At 40.8% G+C, this 22,844-nt stretch overlaps 2 protein-coding genes across 3 annotated transcripts in view; one reads left to right on the top strand and one right to left on the bottom strand.

Annotated features, from left to right (window-relative positions):
* The first annotated feature begins 471 nt into the window (after positions 1–471).
* On the top strand, positions 472–10,623 carry LOC110962953 (ras-related protein Rab-8B). Its single transcript, XM_022211078.2, has 8 exons — positions 472–763; positions 5,055–5,115; positions 7,983–8,043; positions 8,459–8,536; positions 8,815–8,904; positions 8,980–9,045; positions 9,118–9,168; positions 9,660–10,623. Exons 1-8 carry the CDS (start codon positions 640–642, stop codon positions 9,744–9,746), a joined length of 618 nt encoding a protein of 205 aa, XP_022066770.1. The 5' UTR covers positions 472–639; the 3' UTR covers positions 9,747–10,623.
* Positions 10,624–19,341: 8,718 nt separating this feature from the next.
* Positions 19,342–22,844, bottom strand: part of plekhg4 (pleckstrin homology domain containing, family G (with RhoGef domain) member 4) — an 82,424-nt gene continuing 78,921 nt past the window's right edge. Inside the window, exons 20-24 of one of the 2 annotated variants that reach the window (XM_051959814.1) lie at positions 22,243–22,384; positions 22,070–22,170; positions 21,316–21,494; positions 20,050–20,109; positions 19,342–19,712 (exon numbers count right to left, since the gene is read on the bottom strand). In XM_051959814.1, the coding sequence (XP_051815774.1) occupies positions 20,071–20,109; positions 21,316–21,494; positions 22,070–22,170; positions 22,243–22,384 (461 nt within the window). In that variant the 3' untranslated portion in view covers positions 19,342–19,712; positions 20,050–20,070. The remainder of the gene's footprint in view (positions 19,713–20,049; positions 20,110–21,315; positions 21,495–22,069; positions 22,171–22,242; positions 22,385–22,844) is intronic. The other variant, XM_051959812.1, reaches the window with a different exon arrangement.

Raw genomic sequence — 22,844 nt, 5'->3', positions numbered from 1 at the left:
TGGCTGTAAGACTAAAACATGCATTAATCTTATAAAATGTTGACACCCCTTCTGTGGAGTTTAACAATGAGAATAAATGCAGACAAAAAGGAGAGATTTAAACAGTGACTCGTCGGATAATAAAACTACAGAGTAAAAAAAAAAACAAGAAAACATTTGACTGATCCTGAACTAAATGAGACAAAAACATGGTGATGATTGTAGGGAACCAGTTAGAGAAATGCAGCCCTGGTTCAAGTAAAAGTGGTCAGAATGAAGGAATCAATCAATCATTGAATAATTAGTGGTTGATCAGATGAATAAATGCTAACATAACAATAATAATCACTAGTGTGATAGGTGGACTGAGAGCAGAGAATAAAAACACCAACATGACGTCACAAAAAAAGAGTGATCAACGTTTTTAAAGGAAGTAGTGCTTTTATTTTGTCGTGTTTTATTGTGAAGGCCCAGTCCCGGATGTGTTCTCTGAGTGTTCTCGGTAACTTTATCGTGGACCGTTTCCGCCTCCAGTCCTCCGGTTTCTGCAGAACCAGAACGGAACCAGAGAAACCAGAGAAGCAGCGGCGGACACCGAGCGGCCCGGACGGTCCGTTCAGTCACCGGCAGCACCGGGACCAACGGCGGGAAACCGTTACCATGGCGAAGACCTACGACTACCTGTTGAAGCTGCTGCTGATCGGAGACAGCGGCGTCGGTAAGACCTGTCTGCTCTTCCGGTTCAGCGAGGACGCCTTCAACACCACCTTCATAGCCACCATCGGTGAGTCTGACCGGAACCAGAGGCTCCGGTACCGGTACCACCCTCAGAGAGAGGGCGTCAGTGACCTCTGACCAATCATCAGAAACAGCTGTTTGAAGGAGATGATCGATCAGCTGATCAGGGATCAATATCTGGATTAATTTATCTGCAGTTTAGAAGAGAAACCGGATGGACCAGACTGGTTCTGGTTCTACATCACTGGTGTTCTGGTGTTCTGGTGGTGTTCTGATGAGGTTCTGGTGTTCTGATGAGGTTCTGATGAGGTTCTGATGAGGTTCTGGTGGTGTTCTGATGATGTTCTGGCGTTCTGGTGATGTTCTGATGAGGTTCTGGTGTTCTGATGAGGTTCTGGCGTTCTGGTGAGGTTCTGATGTTCTGATGAGGTTCTGGTGTTCTGGTGGTGTTCTGGTGATGTCCTGGTGTTCTGGTGATGTTCTGATGACGTTCTGGGATGTTCTAATGAGGTTCTGGTGTTCTGATGAGGTTCTGATGATGTTCTGATGGGTTCTGGGATGTTCTGGTGATGTTCTGATGAGGTTCTGGTGTTCTGGTGGTGTTCTGATGACGTTCTGTGATGTTCTGATGAGGTTCTGGTGTTCTGATGAGGTTCTGATGAGGTTCTGGTGTTCTGGTGATGTTCTGATGAGGTTCTGGTGTTCTGGTGGTGTTCTGATGAGATTCTGTCCAGCTGTTTTCAGAGTTCAGTGTTTGATTCCAAACCTTTCTTCAGCAGCTGGTTCTGATCCAGATGTTTGGTTTATTTCTGCTAATAGATTCTGATCATTTATAATAAATATGATCAGTGTCGTCTTCTTCTTAGTCTTTCTGTCTCTGTGAGGACTCAGAACCAGATGACCTCATTAAACCGGTTTAAAGTCTTTGGTTGTTTTTACGGTGTGAATACCATCAGATCTAACAGCTACAGTCTGAACAGCTCCACACCCTCCAGAACTTCGTTCAGTCTCTGCTGGTTTAGGCCCAGTTCACCTTCTCCCACAATCCTCCTACTGGACAGAAGACGCTCTGTCACCATGGTGATGCAGGTCAGCTGACCTCTGACTGTTGGTAACTGTGTTTACTGACAGAACCAGAGTCCACACGGGGTTTCAAGATCCGGATCAGAACCAGTGCAAGGTCAGAGGCAGGGAGGGGGAGGAGGGGGAAGGAGGGTGATCATGTGACTGGGAAGCATCCAATCAGCTGCTTGTATGAACACAATGTGAGTAATTCATCTGAAGACAAAGGAGCTTTCATTCAACACAGAAACAGAGTTCAGTTACAGACTCCCAATCTGATGGAGTCTCAGTCTGATGGAGTCTGAGTCTGAAGGAGTCTGAGTCTGAAGGAGTCTGAGTCTGATGGAGTCTGAGTCTGAAGGAGTCTGAGTCTGAAGGAGTCTGAGTCTGAAGGAGTCTGAGTCTGATGGAGTCTGAGTCTGATGGAGTCTGAGTCTGATGGAGTCTGAGTCTGAAGGAGTCTGAGTCTGAAGGAGTCTGAGTCTGATGGAGTCTCAGTCTGATGGAGTCTCAGTCTGAGGGAGTCTGAGTCTGATGGAGTCTCAGTCTGATGGAGTCTGAGTCTGAAGGAGTCTGAGTCTGAAGGAGTCTGAGTCTGATGGAGTCTGAGTCTGATGGAGTCTGAGTCTGATGGAGTCTGAGTCTGAAGGAGTCTGAGTCTGATGGAGTCTGAGTCTGATGGAGTCTGAGTCTGATGGAGTCTCAGTCTGATGGAGTCTGAGTCTGAAGGAGTCTGAGTCTGAAGGAGTCTCAGTCTGATGGAGTCTGAGTCTGAAGGAGTCTGAGTCTGAAGGAGTCTCAGTCTGATGGAGTCTGAGTCTGAAGGAGTCTGAGTCTGATGGAGTCTGAGTCTGATGGAGTCTGAGTCTGAAGGAGTCTGAGTCTGAAGGAGTCTGAGTCTGAAGGAGTCTGAGTCTGATGGAGTCTGAGTCTGATGGAGTCTGAGTCTGATGGAGTCTGAGTCTGATGGAGTCTGAGTCTGATGGAGTCTCAGTCTGATGGAGTCTCAGTCTGAGGGAGTCTGAGTCTGATGGAGTCTGAGTCTGAAGGAGTCTCAGTCTGATGGAGTCTGAGTCTGAAGGAGTCTGAGTCTGATGGAGTCTGAGTCTGATGGAGTCTGAGTCTGATGGAGTCTGAGTCTGAAGGAGTCTGAGTCTGATGGAGTCTGAGTCTGATGGAGTCTGAGTCTGATGGAGTCTCAGCCTGATGGAGTCTCAGCCTGATGGAGTCTCAGCCTGATGGAGTCTCAGCCTGATGGAGTCTCAGTCTGATGGAAACCGTTTGTCAATGTCAGAGCAGCAGATGTTCTCTGTGGTTTTTGTCTTCTTGTTTTTGCTGCAGTCTGAAGGCTGCAGGTTTATCTCTACATGAATAATGTGGAAACAATCAGCTGATTGATTAATCAATCAGTTATTGACAGAATGATTGTGGTTTCAGGCATTCAGGCTAAATGTTTCTCCTTTCAGTGATCAATATTCAACATTGATCACTGAACAGCTGTTTGATGATGTCACCAACAGACTTGTCTTTATTCTTTTTGGATTCATTCAGAACTCATGAAGTCGAGATCAATCGATCGGCTGTTTGATTTAGGGCTGCAACTAACGACACGTCAACTAACCGTCTGAGCACGATACGTCATCAAAAGCGGAAGTGAACGCACAATGCAACAGAAATCACCGTCCGACCAGAGCGTGAAACACGGACAGACATCGGCGCTGCATCGTGCATGTATTATGTATGCACGATGCAGCACCGATGTCTGTAATCTATCGTAAACGCGGATGTCAGCGTTTACTCTACAACTGTATCTAAACGCGGACATCCGCGCTGCATCGTGCATACATAATATATGCACGATGCAGCGCGGATGTCTGTCCGTGTTCTGCGCTCCAGTCAGACGGTTAGTTGACGCTTTGTTAGTTGTAGCCCTAGTTTGATTCTAAAATGTCTGGATCGATCGATCGATCAGCCGTTTGATTCTAAAATGTCTTTAATAAAAATGTGGATCAGAGTTTCTCCAAAGAGCTTCAGTTTTCTGTCATAAAGGAAAGAAACCAGAAAATATTGACAGTGAAGAAGCTGAAATCAGAGAATTTAGACAAATTTTATTAAAAATTACTCAGACTGATGATCAGTTATGGAAGCAGTTGTAGGTTAATTAGATTTTTACAGGATGACGATGATGATGAAGATGAGGATGAGGATGAGGAGGAGTCAGTCAGTGACCTGTTCGGCTGCAGGAAGCAGCAGAAAGTTTCACTTCCTGTTCAGGAAGTGAAAGACAGAAACAGGAAACAGCTGAGTGTGACTCACTTTCTGCTCTGAACTGTTTTCACTGAACAGATCATTGATTAAACCTGCTTTTATTTATCAATGAGATTATTGATTAACCAGCTGCAGCCATCAGCTGATCAGTGAATGATAGAAAATCAACTATTGATTATAAAACACAAGTTTCAGTTTTTGTCCAAATTCTCTTCTGTTTGTCGTCACTGAAGGTTTAAAGTTTCTGTCAATAAAAAACATTTTTAATCTGAAGTTTCAGCAAAACAGACCGTTTATACTCTGGAAGGACAGTTTGACTTCAATTTCAGTTGGTTTTTCATAATTTCTTGGTAGTTTTGTATCGTTCTGAGTCTTCTGTCAATGTGCAGTCCTTTTGCAGTGGTTGCGTGTCTGTTTTCGTGGTTGTGTCTCTGAGGTTTTGCGTCGTCATCAGATCTGATTCTTCATCTGCAGCTTCTTGGAAACGGTTTGTGACCTCAGAGGCAGGAAGCAGCGATTCATTGGTTAAAAATATCTGACTTCCTGTCTACGCCCAGTCAGCTGACAGACGGACACACAGATCAGTGAAACAAACGCTCCTCTGACTCAGCGTTGGTTTTCGACACCTGCAGCTCCCAGCCAGGCAGAGTTAGCTGCAGCTTCCTGTTACCTTCTGACACAAACATCAGTTGATAGTTGAGTCTTTGGGCTGATTTTGCTTCGTTTTGTCTCTTTGCAGCATAATTATTCAGATGTTTTGTGTGATTTTCATTCTCTCTTGTTCTTGTTAATGAACAGATTGATGTTGAGACCAGTGTTCTTGTGGATATTTAACATGTTTAACATTAAACTTTTCTGCAGTCGGGTTCCATTAAAAACGTTCTGTCCTGTTTTCTACATGGAGGTGAACTTTTGGAGGTTCTTTTCATCACAGAATCAGAACCTCACTGAGCTGCAGTCTGAGTTTGATCTTGTTCTCGGAGCTCAACGTTGTTTTTCTGTTTCAGGAATCGACTTTAAAATCAGAACGATTGAGATCGAAGGGAAAAAAATCAAACTTCAGATCTGGTGAGTTTTAATTTGTTTTAATGACGTCATCGCACAGACTCAGAACTATACTGACAGTCAATAGAAACTTTGAGGTAGAAATGTAGGCAGAATTCTACTTGTAGGGGGGTTGTAATTATTCATTGTGGATTTACTGATGATCTAGTGCCCTGGTAGTTGAGATAATGATGAGTTGTCATTTTGTCATGATTCATTGCACATGGGTTGGTCACTTTGCAAAAGTGAACCAAATACACACCAAGAAATACTCAGTGAGTATCTGCACAATGTGAGAATGGGTTTGAAGGCCTATTTACAGCCATGGCCATAAGTTTGGACACAAGTACCATGATGCTTGTGAATCTTAGAAAATACCACAAAATTGTCACTTACAATACAGTACACAACTCCTGAGAACTATATTAAGTTTCATATTTTAAAAAAAAAACATCAAAAGAGTTTGGTGTCATTTTGTTATTCTTACCAAATTTTGTTGTGAAAGTACTGCATTTTTTTGTTATTTTCTTCTAATATTATGTTTTGGGAACAAAGTTGTTCCAATTGTTGGAATTTATTGATAATATTATATCCCTTGTTGATTAGTTGACTAATTAAACTGGTGCTGTCAAACATATTAGTTATGTTCTGTAATAGACATCAAAACAGACATAAGTCATGCTGAGTCCAAACTTATGGCCATGGCTGTAAAGGCCCAAAAAAGGCCACCATTGTTAGTCCAGTGAACAGCATCATGCCGCGTCTATCACATGAACAACGTCTCCGGGCACTGGGTATGGTGGAGGCCGCTTTGAGCTACAGTGATGTATCCAGGCGTATGGGCTGTTCCCAACCCACAATCAGAAGCCTGGTCCAAAGCATGCGCCGACGGATTGGTGCCTGCATCCAAGCAAATGGAGGCCGTACTCGGTATTGACTGTTGTGACTTTGTGTTTGGTAGGTGCCGTTTTCTTTTGTGAAATTCTTTATTTTGAAATCATTCTTGAAACTTTAGATTTTTGTTTCTGTATGCCAATATGCTAAACAAATGATTCATACGAAGAAAATCCAGTTTGGGGCTTCAAAATAAAATTATGTTGAAAAATATGGTCTCAAAGTTTTTAATGACTGTCAGTGTACATTACCCATGATCCTCTGCTGCTGCAGTCACACCTTCATCCAGAAATATAAACTTTTACCTGCCCAGTGTTTTCTCAGGTTCTTCAGAGAACATGGAGCTCTGTGATTGGCTGTCGGTCAGTGAAATGCACTCTGGGAGTTGTAGTCTCTGAGCATTTAGGAAAACAGGTTCTTTGGCTGAATCCCAAACCGCCCCCTACACACTACCCCTCCGTTTGCGCGTTCCCGTGGAGGGTCCTCCATATTAAGGGCCGTCCCAAACCGCGTAGTGCGGAGGGAGAGTGGACTGTTCAGCCCTTAAATAGCGAGTCTGCATCGATGCTCACTCTGGACAACTTTTTCAGGAAGTGCAACGTCCAAATGGAGGAGGAAACAACATATCGATGTGAGTTCCACATGTGTCCTTTATTTCTCCCACGCCTTTTTCACACTGACAGAACATCACAAAGAGTGATGTAAAAAGATAAATCAAAAGAAACAAATCTTCTTCTCTGCTGACGTTTGATTTAATTGTGCACCCCCTGACACCTTAAAATTTGAACACAACTGACAGAATTCATTTATTCATTTGTTGGATCTGAAATGCCAGATAATAGGATTGGAAAACATGTGAGTGAAAAAAAAGTGGGATGCTTTCGTCTTCTGGAAGCAGCAGCGATCCTTGTTAGTTGCAACCTGTGCCACAGCGCTACAGCCATGACAGTAGGCGTCTTTGTGTTACCATGGCGATGACGTCTTCCGTTTTCCGGTGAGGCGACAGGGCGTCCCATTCCTGATGATCGTATTTATACCCTCCCCCTTCAATAATAGGTGCCCTCCACAGCTGTGAGTGTGACTTCTTTTGGAGTGACACTCGGTAGTGTAGGGGGAGTGTGTAGGGGGGGTTTGGGATTCAGCCTTTCTGTCTCAGCTGAGCAGCTAAATATGAAGTCAGAGTCCACCTGCTTCATCTCACCTGAACATCAGTCACCTGTCTCACTGTGCGGCAGGAGGATTGTGGGTGTTGTAGTTCTAATGTCTGAAATATTTGTTCAGTTAAAATACTGAAACATGAAGAATTAAATCACACTCAGTCTTCATTTCTAAAATTGACAAGATGTTGGGAAAGGTGTGTGTTATAGTGAGAAGGTGTGTGTCCACTATATGCAACGCCCCTCATCTGAAAATCACACGGACGGTGAGTGGACCACAGCATGGTCACATGACAGCGCTGCAGCAACAGCAGGTCACTACGTGGTCACATGACCGAGCTTTCAGCTGGACTGTCCAGCAGACATGTTGGACAAACGCAGCGGCTCGGCCAAAAACTTTCCCTTTGATGTCAAAAACACTTCAGTGAAAACTTTTTTCTGAAAGCATTTGAGGTGATAAATAATCTGCAGCAGCTGAATCTGTCCTGGTTTTAGTTCACCGATGGTTAGTTTAGATGTTTGAGGACAGTTTGAGGATGTGTGGAATCTCTGCACGCCGCTCATTTGCATAAAGCAGAATGGACTCCGGCGTGCAGAGATCCCACACATCCTGAACCTGTCCTCAGATACAAAATATATAATAGGTGTAATATACATATAATACAGGTGCTTTGATGTGTGGGGAGAGAGTGGACACACACCTGCACTGTGTGTTATTGTGTTACTGTGTGTGTTATTGTGTTACTGTGTGTGTTATTGTGTTACTGTGTGTGTTATTGTGTAACTGTGTGTGTTATTGTGTTACTGTGTGTGTTATTGTGTTACTTTGTGTGTTTTCAGGGACACTGCGGGTCAGGAGCGGTTCAGGACGATAACAACAGCCTATTACAGAGGAGCCATGGTAAGCCACGCCCCCTTCCTCTCCTCTGTGTGCCTATTGGTTGGATCATTTGTCAGTCGTTATTAATGGATGATTAATGGACGACCTCATCAATAATCAATAATTATCTGTTCTGATTTTTATCTTTCTAATACGGTTTAAATAGTGATGATTAATTTTTAATTAATAACTAATAGTGATTAATATTAATGATGGATTAGTTTATAACAGGAACAGCTGCATTTAATGACCAGACAGCGCCTCCCGGTGGTCAATGCGTGGAAATGCGTCTCATTACTGAAGCAAAGCAGAGAGTAGTTTAACGAGTTTGATCTTCCGCTCATCAGCAGCTAGTCGATCAGATGAATCAATCAATAGATCAGAATAATCAATCAACCAGATGTCAGATCAATAAGACCCTGATTGGGTGTTTCAGGGCATCATGCTGGTGTATGACATCACCATGGAGAAGTCCTTCGACAACATCAGGAATTGGATCCGCAACATCGAGGAGGTAGGCCACGCCCCCTGACATGACATCACCTGGCAGCTCCACCCCATCAGCTGTTTGGACTGAACAACCAATCATATTGATCGATTGTTTCATTCAGAGCAGCCATGAGAAAAGTTGATCACAAAGAGCTCAGATCTGTTTAACAATTAAAACATTATTGATCAGGTGATTGGAAATAGTTCCGGTAAATGATCAATAGTTTATTTCACATCAGAAATCTGATTTTGTGACTGTGTGTGTGTGTGTGTGTGTGTGTGTGTGTGTGTGTGTGTGTCCAGCATGCGTCTGCAGACGTGGAGAAGATGGTTTTGGGGAACAAATGTGACATGAACGATAAGAGGCAGGTTTCCAGAGAGAGAGGAGAGAAGGTGAACTTCTGCTAAACTTTAAATCAGTTTATTCAGTGAAACACCAGAAATGTTCACGTCAGTCTCCTCCTTCAGCTCGCCATCGATTACGGGATCAAGTTCCTGGAAACCAGCGCCAAGTCCGGCATCAATGTGGAGGAGGTGAGTCCTGATTGATCCTGATCAATAATCGATGTTTCATCAGCAACATTTCAGTCTCTGTCTCCTCCTCAGGCCTTCTTCACTCTGGCCACAGACATCATGAGCCGCCTGAACAGGAAGATGGTGAGTTCACTGACCTGCAGTCACCAGAGGAGATACACCAGGATCAGTAGGACCGATCAGATCAATAGGACCGATCAGATCAAAACACCGATCAGATCAATAACACTGATCAGATCAATAACACTGATCGGATCAATAGGACTGATCGGATCAATAGGACTGATTGGATCGATAACACTGATCGGATCAATAGGACCGATCAGATCAATAACACTGATCGGATCAATAGGACCGATCGGATCAATAACACCCATCAGGTTGGCGTTAGTTGAATGTTATTTGTGTTGTTTGGAGGTTAGACTGATATTAGATGTTATTTGGAGGGTACCTGAAGGCTTTCTGAGCGTTACCTGCTGGTTCCCTGAAGGTTCCCTGAATGTTATCTGAGTGTTCCCTGAAGGTTCCCTGAATGTTATCTGAGTGTTCCCTGAAGGTTCCCTGAATGTTATCTGAGTGTTCCCTGAAGGTTCCCTGCTGCTCTCTGTGTGCAGAGCGACTGTAACCCGTCTGCTGGAGGTCCAATGAAGATCTCAGAGTCTCGATCCAAGAAGAGTCTGTTCAGGTGTTCGCTGCTGTAGGCGGAGCCTCCTGCTACAGTAGGGCGGGGCTCCTGGTCAGACCCCGGCCCTTCCTGCCTCTGCTGACCATCTACCTGTGGACACATGAAGAACCTGCTGTGACTCTGCCGTCTTTCCTTCTCCTGTTCTAACATGAGGGGGCAGAGCCAACACGTGACTGTTAACGAGGGGGGAGGAGCCAAATATGACTTAATGAGGGGGCAGGACTACATATGACTGTTAATGAAGGGGGTGGAGCCTGTGTGTTTGACCCAAAGCCTGAGGAGTCTCTGCTGCCACAAACAAACATGGAGGACGGCAGCTCACCTGGAAGCTTCTCACCTGTCAGTCTACCTGCAGGTGCTGACATCATCAGAACACCTGAACTCACCTGTTGGACTGAAACTAAACTTCGCTTCCTGTTTTATTAATTCATCCTCTGATGTTCCAGAAAACAACATTTCAGTTTCAAAGTTTACAGAATAAAGATCAGCTGATCAGAGGTCCATTTATCAATAATTTATCAATATTTTAATAGTTTATCAATACTTTATATTTGGTTTAATTTTTACTTTAGAATCCATAAGTAAATCTTCAGGGAAAATATTAAACTAAAATGTTTCAGTTTAAACATCCGAGGATGGAAACAGGAAACTGGACTCGCTGTTTGTTCGTCGGAGCGTTCTGATTGGTCGGCGCTTTGTAACTCGCTATGCAAAACCACTTCCCGTTGTTCCTGCGCTCTGATTGGTTGCCTGCTTCTCCCAGCTGATCAGAGGAAAATTTTTATACTTTATTCTTTGAGTTTATTTTTTACCTTTCAGAATAAATGCCTCTCATATCTGCTCTGTTCCTTCACGTTAAAAGCTTTTATTAAATAAACATTTTATATTTCTGACTTTGTGTTGATTTTACCTCTGAATATTAGAGCTGCAGTAATTAATGACCTTAAATAAAAACTGATTATCAGAGTAGGTGATGATTAATTCTTCTCAACCAATCAGATCAGAGAACAAGAGATTAAACAGCTGATCTCCATGGTAACTGATGCAGCTCAGGAACACTAACAGACAAACTGTTATCGATCAGTAATCAGTGCTTTATTGTATTTTTCAATTGTGATCTGTACAGTGGGCTAGTGGTTAGCGCTGTCACCGTGCAGCAAGAAGATCCCCGGTTCAAATCCCGGCCTGGGATCTTTCTGCATGGAGTTTGCATGTTCTCCCTGTGCATGCGTGGGTTTTCTCCGGGTACTCCGGCTTCCTCCCACAGTCCAAAAACATGCTGAGGTTAATTGGTTACTCTAAATTGTCCGTAGGTGTGAATGTGATTGTGATTGTGTGTCTGTATATGTAGCCCTGTGACAGACTGGTGACCTGTCCAGGGTGTCCCCTGCCTTCACCAGAGTCAGCTGGGATAGACTCCAGCACCCCCCATGACCCTAGTGAGGATAAAGTGGTGGATAGAGGATGGATGGAATTCTGCCCAATTATTTTTTGTTTAATTTCATATTTTCTTTGGTCAGACTGCTTTATTCACCTTAGAGTTCCTACATGGCAGTTAGTGTTTATTTCTCCACCAAGGAACGGCGGAGTTATGTGATGATCGGTGTACGTTTGTCTGTCTGTCTGTCTGTGTGAAACATTAGTCGTAAACAGACGAATGGATTTGGATGAAATTTTCAGGGGAAGTCAAACAACACAAGGACCACCTCATTATCATAAATTAGTATGTCATCCAAAATATGACAAAAACATCATGCTTTAGTATGTCGTCAAAAATCTGAAAAAAACATAATTGATTGTGGTGCCTGTATAGCTCACTGGGTTAATCAGGCGAACCATGTACAGAGGCTGGTCTCTGATGCAGCGGCCCGGGTTTGATTCCTGCTCACCGCCCTTTGCTGCATGTCTTCAGCAACTCTTCTCCCCATTTTCTATCTCTTCTATCCAATAAAGCCTAGAAAAGGCCAAAAAAAAAAAGATAATGGAAATAAAAATGTCACATTTTGGACGACATACTAAACTATGACAAAAACGTCATAGTTTAGTATGTCATCCAAAATGTGACAAAAACGTCATAATTTAGTATGTCGTCCAAAATGTGACTAAAAACGTCATAGTTTAGTATGTCGTCCAAAATGTGACAAAAACGTCATAATTTAGTATGTCGTCCAAAATGTGACTAAAAACGTCATAGTTTAGTATGTCATCCAAAATGTGACTAAAAACGTCATAGTTTAGTATGTCGTCCAAAATGTGACAAAAACGTCATAGTTTAGTATGTCGTCCAAAATGTGACAAAAACGTCATAATTTAGTGTGTCGTCCAAAATGTGACAAAAACGTCATAATTTAGTATGTCGTCCAAAATGTGACAAAAACGTCATAGTTTAGTATGTCGTCCAAAATGTGACTAAAAACGTCATAGTTTAGTATGTCGTCCAAAATGTGACAAAAACGTCATAGTTTAGTATGTCGTCCAAAATGTGACAAAAACGTCATAGTTTAGTATGTCGTCCAAAATGTGACAAAAACGTCATAGTTTAGTATGTCGTTCAAAATGTGACAAAAACGTCATAATTTAGTATGTCGTCCAAAATATGACAAAAACGTCATAGTTTAGTATGTCGTTCAAAATGTGACAAAAACGTCATAGTTTAGTATGTCGTCCAAAATATGACAAAAACGTCATAGTTTAGTATGTCGTCCAAAATGTGACTAAAAACGTCATAGTTTAGTATGTCGTCCAAAATGTGACAAAAACGTCATAGTTAAGTGTGTCGTCCAAAATATGACAAAAACGTCATAGTTTAGTATGTCGTCCAAAATGTGACAAAAACGTCATAGTTTAGTATGTCGTCCAAAATATGACAAAACGTCATAGTTTAGTATGTCGTCCAAAATGTGACAAAAACGTCATAGTTTAGTATGTCGTCCAAAATGTGACTAAAAACGTCATAGTTTAGTATGTCGTCCAAAATGTGACAAAAACGTCATAGTTAAGTGTGTCGTCCAAAATGTGACAAAAACGTCATAGTTAAGTGTGTCGTCCAAAATATGACAAAAACGTCATAGTTTAGTATGTCGTCCAAAATGTGACAAAAACGTCATAATTTAGTGTGTCGTCCAAAATGTGACAAAAACGTCATAATTTAGTATGTCGTCCAAAATGTGACAAAAACGTCATAGTTTAGTATGTCGTCCAAAATGTGACTAAAAACGTCATAGTTTAGTATGTCGTCCAAAATGTGGAAAAAACGTCATAGTTTAGTATGTCGTCCAAAATGTGACTAAAAACGTCATAGTTAAGTGTGTCGTCCAAAATGTGACAAAAACGTCATAGTTTAGTATGTCGTCCAAAATGTGACAAAAACGTCATAGTTTAGTATGTCGTCCAAAATGTGACAAAAACGTCATAGTTTAGTATGTCGTCCAAAATGTGACAAAAACGTCATAGTTTAGTATGTCGTTCAAAATGTGACAAAAACGTCATAGTTAAGTGTGTCGTCGAAAATGTGACAAAAACGTCATAGTTTAGTATGTCGTCCAAAATGTGGAAAAAACGTCATAGTTTAGTATGTCGTCCAAAATGTGACAAAAACGTCATAGTTTAGTATGTCGTCCAAAATGTGACAAAAACGTCATAGTTTAGTATGTCGTTCAAAATGTGACAAAAACGTCATAGTTAAGTGTGTCGTCGAAAATGTGACAAAAACGTCATAGTTTAGTATGTCGTCCAAAATGTGACAAAAACGTCATAGTTAAGTGTGTCGTCCAAAATATGGAAAAAACGTCATAGTTTAGTATGTCGTCCAAAATGTGACAAAAACGTCATAGTTAAGTGTGTCGTCCAAAATGTGGAAAAAACGTCATAGTTTAGTATGTCGTCCAAAATGTGACAAAAACGTCATAGTTAAGTGTGTCGTCCAAAATATGACAAAAACGTCATAGTTTAGTATGTCGTCCAAAATGTGGAAAAAACGTCATAGTTTAGTATGACGTCCAAAATGTGGAAAAAACGTCATAGTTTAGTATGTCGTCCAAAATGTGACAAAAACGTCATAGTTTAGTATGTCGTCCAAAATGTGACTAAAAACGTCATAGTTTAGTATGACGTCCAAAATGTGGAAAAAACGTCATAGTTTAGTATGTCGTCCAAAATGTGACAAAAACGTCATAGTTAAGTGTGTCGTCCAAAATGTGACTAAAAACGTCATAGTTTAGTATGTCGTCCAAAATGTGGAAAAAACGTCATAGTTAAGTGTGTCGTCCAAAATATGACAAAAACGTCATAGTTTAGTATGACGTCCAAAATGTGGAAAAAACGTCATAGTTTAGTATGACGTCCAAAATGTGACAAAAACGTCATAGTTTAGTATGACGTCCAAAATGTGACAAAAACGTCATCGTTAAGTGTGTCGTCCAAAATGTGACAAAAACGTCATAGCTTAGTATGTCGTCCAAAATGTGACAAAAACGTCATACTTTAGTATGTCTTCCAAAATGTGACAAAAACGTCATAGTTAAGTGTGTCGTCCAAAATGTGACAAAAACGTCATAGTTAAGTGTCGTACAAAATGTGACAAAAACGTCATAGTTTAGTATGTCGTCCAAAATGTGACAAAAACGTCATAATTTAGTATGTCGTCCAAAATGTGACAAAAATGTCATAATTTAGTGTCGTCCAAAATATGACAAAAACGTCATAGTTTAGTATGTCGTCCAAAATGTGACAAAAACGTCATAGCTTAGTATGTCGTCCAAAATGTGACAAAAACGTCATACTTTAGTATGTCTTCCAAAATGTGACAAAAACGTCATAGTTAAGTGTGTCGTCCAAAATGTGACAAAAACGTCATAGTTAAGTGTCGTACAAAATGTGACAAAAACGTCATAGTTAAGTGTCGTACAAAATGTGACAAAAACGTCATAGTTTAGTATGTCGTCCAAAATGTGACAAAAACGTCATAGTTTAGTATGTCGTCCAAAATGTGACAAAACGTCATAGCTTAGTATGTCGTCCAAAATGTGACAAAAACGTCATACTTTAGTATGTCTTCCAAAATGTGACAAAAACGTCATAGTTAAGTGTGTCGTCCAAAATGTGACAAAAACGTCATAGTTAAGTGTCGTACAAAATGTGACAAAAACGTCATAGTTTAGTATGTCGTCCAAAATGTGACAAAAACATCATAGTTTAGTATGTCGTCCAAAATATGACAAAAACGTCATAATTTAGTATGTCTTCCAAAATGTGACAAAAACGTCATAGTTAAGTGTGTCGTCCAAAATGTGACAAAAACGTCATAGTTAAGTGTCGTACAAAATGTGACAAAAACGTCATAGTTTAGTATGTCGTACAAAATGTGACAAAAACGTCATAGTTTAGTATGTCGTCCAAAATGTGACAAAAACGTCATACTTTAGTATGTCGTCCAAAATATGACAAAAACGTCATACTTTAGTATGTCTTCCAAAATGTGACAAAAACGTCATAGTTAAGTGTGTCGTCCAAAATGTGACAAAAACGTCATAGTTAAGTGTGTCGTCCAAAATGTGACAAAAACGTCATAGTTAAGTGTGTCGTCCAAAATGTGACAAAAACGTCATAGTTTAGTATGTCGTCCAAAATGTGACAAAAACGTCATAATTTAGTGTCGTCCAAAATATGACAAAAACGTCATAGTTTAGTGTGTCTTCCAAAATGTGACAAAAACGTCATAGTTTAGTGTGTCGTCCAAAATGTGACAAAAACGTCATAGTTTAGTGTGTCGTCCAAAATGTGACAAAAACGTCATAGTTAAGTGTGTCGTCCAAAATGTGACAAAAACGTCATAGTTAAGTATGTCGTCCAAAATGTGACAAAAACGTCATAGTTTAGTATGTCGTCCAAAATGTGACAAAAACGTCATAGTTTAGTGTGTCGTCCAAAATGTGACAAAAACGTCATAGTTAAGTGTGTCGTCCAAAATGTGACAAAAACGTCATAGTTAAGTGTGTCGTCCAAAATGTGACAAAAACGTCATAGTTAAGTGTGTCGTCCAAAATGTGACAAAAACGTCATAGTTTAGTATGTCGTCCAAAATGTGACAAAAACGTCATAGTTTAGTATGTCGTCCAAAATGTGACAAAAACGTCATAGTTTAGTATGTCGTCCAAAATGTGACAAAAACGTCATAGTTAAGTATGTCGTCCAAAATGTGACAAAAACGTCATAGTTTAGTATGTCGTCCAAAATGTGACAAAAACGTCATAGTTAAGTATGTCGTCCAAAATGTGACAAAAACGTCATAGTTTAGTATGTCGTCCAAAATGTGACAAAAACGTCATAGTTTAGTATGTCGTCCAAAATGTGACAAAAATGTCATAGTTAAGTGTGTCTTCCAAAATATGACAAAAACGTCATACTTTAGTCTGTCTTCCAAAATGTGGAAAAAACGTCATAGTTAAGTGTGTCGTCCAAAATGTGACAAAAACGTCATAATTTAGTATGTCGTCCAAAATGTGACAAAAACGTCATAGTTTAGTATGTCTTCCAAAATGTGGAAAAACGTCATAGTTAAGTGTGTCGTCCAAAATGTGACAAAAACGTCATAATTTAGTATGTCGTCCAAAATGTGACAAAAACGTCATAGTTTAGTATGTCGTCCAAAATGTGACAAAAACGTCATAGTTAAGTGTGTCTTCCAAAATGTGACAAAAACGTCATAATTTAGTATGTCGTCCAAAATGTGACAAAAACGTCATAATTTAGTATGTCGTCCAAAATATGACAAAAACGTCATAGTTTAGTATGTCGTCCAAAATGTGACAAAAACGTCATAATTTAGTATGTCGTCCAAAATGTGACAAAAACGTCATAGTTTAGTATGTCGTCCAAAATGTGACAAAAACGTCATAGTTAAGTATGTCGTCCAAAATGTGACAAAAACGTCATAGTTTAGTATGTCGTCCAAAATGTGACAAAAACGTCATAGTTAAGTATGTCGTCCAAAATGTGACAAAAACGTCATAGTTTAGTATGTCGTCCAAAATGTGACAAAAACGTCATAGTTTAGTATGTCGTCCAAAATGTGACAAAAATGTCATAGTTAAGTGTGTCTTCCAAAATATGACAAAAACGTCATACTTTAGTCTGTCTTCCAAAATGTGGAAAAAACGTCATAGTTAAGTGTGTCGTCCAAAATGTGACAAAAACGTCATAATTTAGTATGTCGTCCAAAATGTGACAAAAACGTCATAGTTTAGTATGTCTTCCAAAATGTGGAAAAAACGTCATAGTTAAGTGTGTCGTCCAAAATGTGACAAAAACGTCATAATTTAGTATGTCGTCCAAAATGTGACAAAAACGTCATAGTTTAGTATGTCGTCCAAAATGTGACAAAAACGTCATAGTTAAGTGTGTCTTCCAAAATGTGACAAAAACGTCATAATTTAGTATGTCGTCCAAAATGTGACAAAAACGTCATAATTTAGTATGTCGTCCAAAATATGACAAAAACGTCATAGTTTAGTATGTCTTCCAAAATGTGACAAAAACGTCATAGTTAAGTGTGTCTTCCAAAATGTGACAAAAACGTCATAATTTAGTATGTCTTCCAAAATGTGACAAAAACGTCATAGTTTAGTATGTCGTCCAAAATGTGACAAAAACGTCATAATTTAGTATGTCGTCCAAAATGTGACAAAAACGTCATAGTTTAGTATGTCTTCCAAAATGTGGAAAAAACGTCATAGTTAAGTGTGTCGTCCAAAATGTGACAAAAACGTCATAATTTAGTATGTCGTCCAAAATGTGACAAAAACGTCATAGTTTAGTATGTCGTCCAAAATGTGACAAAAACGTCATAGTTAAGTGTGTCTTCCAAAATGTGACAAAAACGTCATAATTTAGTATGTCGTCCAAAATGTGACAAAAACGTCATAATTTAGTATGTCGTCCAAAATATGACAAAAACGTCATAGTTTAGTATGTCTTCCAAAATGTGACAAAAACGTCATAGTTAAGTGTGTCTTCCAAAATGTGACAAAAACGTCATAATTTAGTATGTCTTCCAAAATGTGACAAAAACGTCATAGTTAAGTGTGTCTTCCAAAATGTGACAAAAACGTCATAATTTAGTATGTCGTCCAAAATGTGACAAAAACGTCATAATTTAGTATGTCGTCCAAAATGTGACAAAAACGTCATAGTTTAGTATGTCGTCCAAAATGTGACAAAAACGTCATAGTTTAGTATGTCGTCCAAAATGTGACAAAAACGTCATAGTTAAGTGTGTCTTCCAAAATGTGACAAAAACGTCATAATTTAGTATGTCTTCCAAAATGTGACAAAAACGTCATAGTTTAGTATGTCGTCCAAAATGTGACAAAAACGTCATAGTTAAGTATGTCGTCCAAAATGTGACAAAAATGTGATAGATCAGTATGTCGTCCAAAATGTGACACCCACGTCATAGTTTAGTATGTCTAAATTATGAGCTTTTCGTGAACTGAGCAGCCCTGGTGGAGTTCTGAATTTTCTGAGTGCTTTTCTAGTTGACCATGTTTCCTTGTGCTGCAGCCAATAAGAGGAGCCATCATTAAAATGGACCAACAGATCTGAAGCTGATCAGTTCTGCAGAACAATAAAACCAATAACCTACCTGATCGAACAGACACAAGTCCAAGATCAGCTGCAGGTGTGTGTGGACAGGTGGGATGTTGACCCTGCCCACCTGCACCAGGAGAGAACCCGATCAATAATCAATAATGCCGACATGAACAGAGAAACGGTCAATCATCATTCATCTCACCCGTACAGGTGGATCAGCTGCTGCAGGGGGTACAGTCAGGAAGGATGGAGGCAGAACCTTTATCTGCTTGCTTCAGTGAAGAGTTTAATATTTAATCAACAGTTTAATGTAGAAGTTCATTACGTTGAAGCAACTTGTCCACTCACCTCAGAGGAACAGAAACACTGAGCAGGTTTATAATCCGCTCTTCATTTAACTCTGTTCTGTGTTTCATGTGAAAATAACGACAGAAGACAGAAACTCTAAACTTGGGCATCACCTTCAGGAAAGACACTAGAGAGGGAGGGAGGCCACCAAGACTCCTATGACTCCTCTGAAGGAGTTCCAGCTTCAACTGTTGTCTGTTCTTCACCAGTCAAAGCTTCATGGAGACAAAAAGAAAGACTCTGATGGAAAAAGCTCCAATTAAATGTGAACTCGAGTTTACCAGAAGACGTGGAAACTCTGAAGACACCTGGAAGAAGGTTCTTTGGTCTGAGGAGACCAGGATGGAGCTTTATGTCCATCAGACTAGATGATATGTTTGATGGAAGTCAAACACTGAACATCGTCACAAACACACCATCCCCACTGTGAAGCACGGTGGAGGCAGCATCATGATGTGAAGCACGGTGGAGGCAGCATCATGACGAAGCACGGTGGAGGCAGCATCATGATGTGAAGCACGGTGGAGGCAGCATCATGACGAAGCACGGTGGAGGCAGCATCATGATGTTCCTCAGCAGCAGGTCCTGGAAGGCTGGTAAAGGTAGAGGGTAAGTGAAAGCAAATACACACACACACACACACACACACACACACACACACACACACACACTGCTGTATTTAACAAACAGATTTTATTTTTTTAAACTGATTTATTCTTCAGGTAACAAAAGTTCAGCTGTGGATTATTTACACTCATGTACAGTCAGTCCAAAGATCCAGGACCAGTCTGACCCTGTTCTCCTCTGATCCAGTTATTCTCTTGACCAGGTTCTCCTTTTACCCGGTGCTCCTCTAGACCAGGTTCTTCTCGAGACTCGGTTCTCCTCCAGACCAGGTTCTCCTCTGGCCCGATTCTCCTCCCAGACAGAACCAGTGAATAAACTCTAACGTCTTATTTACACCACAGACTGAAGCTCATAAATAAACCAGACGAAGCTCAGATCAAACGTCCACTTCAAGCTGAGTCAGAACCACCAGACGGACCTGCAGACACACAACCAGAACCACAATCAGAACCAGAACCACAATCAGTACTAGAACCACAATCAGAACCAGAACCACAATCAGAACCAGGACCATCTGTAAATGTGAGGATTCTGGTTCTACAAGTTCTGGATCATTAATAAATGATGTGAAGCCAATGCTGCTTCTTCTTCATTGGTGTTTGGATCATTTAAAATTAACAGGTTCAGGGTTAATATTGATCCAGTTTAATATGAAGATTAAACAGGATCAATATATTATTGACTGATAGGTGACTGATAGGTGGTTGATAGGTGATTGATAGGTGATTGAACGTTCCAGAGATCATGTGACTCACATTCATCTTCAGGTCAGCTGATCAGACGACGGTGGCCGGACTGATGACAGCTGCAGCTTTCTGAGGACAAACACAGAATACTGATCAGCTCATCGATCCGATCAATTCATCTGATCAATCTGATCACTGTTGTGACCACACAGATCAATAATCAGTACCTTTAATGATCAGCCTAAACCATACCAAGAGCAGAGGATCACTTCACTGATCAATACCTGCTGACCCCGTATTGATCAGGTTTAACTTAAACCACAACAGGTTCACCTGGAGTTCACCGGGAGTTACTGACAGATGATCAGTACTACAGATGATTAGTACTACATGTGATCAGTACTACATGTGATCAGTACTACATGTGATCAGTACTACATGTGATCAGTACTACATGTGATCAGTACTACAGATGATCAGTACTACATGTGATCAGTACTACATGTGATCAGTACTACAGATGATTAGTACTACATGTGATCAGTACTACATGTGATCAGTACTACAGGTGATCAGTACTACATGTGATCAGTACTACAGATGATCAGTACTACATGTGATCAGTACTACAGGTGATGAGTACTACATGTGATCAGTACTACATGTGATCAGTACTACATGTGATCAGTACTACATGTGATCAGTACTACAGGTGATGAGTACTACAGGTGATGAGTACTACATGTGATCAGTACTACATGTGATCAGTACTACATGTGATCAGTACTACATGTGATCAGTACTACATGTGATCAGTACTACAGATGATCAGTACTACATGTGATCAGTACTACATGTGATCAGTACTACATGTGATCAGTACTACATGTGATCAGTACTACAGATGATCAGTACTACATGTGATCAGTACTACATGTGATCAGTACTACATGTGATCAGTACTACAGATGATCAGTACTACAGATGATCAGTACTACATGTGATCAGTACTACATGTGATCAGTACTACATGTGATCAGTACTACATGTGATCAGTACTACAGATGATCAGTACTACATGTGATCAGTACTACATGTGATCAGTACTACATGTGATCAGTACTACATGTGATCAGTACTACATGTGATCAGTACTACATGTGATCAGTACTACAGGTGATGAGTACTACAGGTGATCAGTACTACATGTGATCAGTACTACATGTGATCAGTACTACATGTGATCAGTACTACATGTGATCAGTACTACAGATGATTAGTACTATATGTTAGGAGTACTACAGGTGATGAGTACTACAGGTGAGAGGTACTTACAGGTGAGAGGTACTGGCTGCTTATTTGCTGCTTGCTGGAGGAGGAGCAGGAGGCGGAGTTCTGGCTGTGTGGGTGGGGCTCCTCCTGCAGCGCCTCCTGTAGGTGGGAGGAGACGCAGCCGCTGTCGGAGCCGGTGGATCCAGAGAGGCAGCGAGACGAGGAGCCAGAACTCTCCGTGGCTGCAGAACAGAACCAGAACCAGAACCTGAGAAACCAGCTGTTCTCTGGTGCATCATGGGAAACATAGAATTTGGTCGGGTTCACCGATTACTGGAGCTGGTATTCTGCATCTCTTAGAGTAATAGAGTTTAATCAGCTGATCTGCAGTGAACTAAATGCTCTGTATGAATGGTTCCCACCGTCACCACGGTAACAGAAATCTAGCCTGCTCAGTTGGTGTTAGAACTGAATTAAATATTATGAGAGAAACTGATCAACTTTAAGGAGATCTGGACTGCAGTATTTCATTCTGTAATAAAACTTCACCACCTCAGTATCACTGAAGGTATTATTTCTTATTCCAGTTTACTTCTTAATATCTATTATTATTATCTGACTGATTTTCTATGATTCCCTTTACTCATTCTGAGCAGCATTTCGGTTTTTTTGTTTTATCTTGTTTTCTTGATGATTAAAGTCTCTACAGTTACACCTGACTGTCACCTCAAACCTTCGTCACAGTCAGAGTAGATCAGGGGCGGAGCTACAGGCTGACATCACAGCCGTCTCCGTGGTAACGTGTGTGTTGACGTACTCATGGATGGCTGGCTGCTGGTCTCGTGTTCCTGCCCGTCCTCCTCGATACAGGAGGTGTTGAAGGAGCTCTGAGCGGCTGGAGGAGAAGGAAGTGTCTGACTGCAGGAGGAGGACACACAGTCAGAAACACACCTGAGCAGCTGCACCTGCAGCAGAACAGGTGAGTCCTACCTGTACATGTGCAGGTTGAGAGGCCCCAGCAGGCTGGACGAGGACGGTCCTGGAGTCGCAGAGTCGGACGTCACCGCTCCTCGCTTGAAGGGATTGGAGTGGTCAAAGACGGAGACGGCAATGGAGGCGCGAGTTCTGGCACCTGGACCAGAAAACCAGCATTATTCAGAGTTTAATGACTTATGGAACTACGATACATCCCATTATACTGACGATCAGAGTTACAGCAATAGTGGTTCAGTGTTCAGACCGTGACATCTGGATGGTGTCACGGTCTGAACACGTTTGAGTTTTGGTAAAATCTGACACCAGATCAGTTTTACATCCATCCAGGTGACAAACAGAATGACATTAAAATCGTCCAAAATAATTAAAGAATTGTCCATAATTACAGAAAATGAGATCAGAATGACATGAAAATGATCCAAAATGACTAGAAAAGATGCTAACTGACAAAAAAACCAGTCGAAAACGACAAGAAAACTGTCCAAAATGAGTCAGAATTCATCCAAAAACGATCCAGACTGACTGAAGTTTTGCTGAACGACACAAAATTAGTCCATGATGCTTCAAAAATTATAGAAAATGATTCGAAATTTGTG

Source organism: Acanthochromis polyacanthus, chromosome 2 (assembly GCF_021347895.1).
Source record: "Acanthochromis polyacanthus isolate Apoly-LR-REF ecotype Palm Island chromosome 2, KAUST_Apoly_ChrSc, whole genome shotgun sequence".
In the NCBI taxonomy this organism is placed as follows: domain Eukaryota; kingdom Metazoa; phylum Chordata; class Actinopteri; family Pomacentridae; genus Acanthochromis; species Acanthochromis polyacanthus.
The sequence above is the reverse complement of the archived record's forward strand: the minus strand, read 5'-3'. Positions and strand labels throughout refer to the sequence as shown.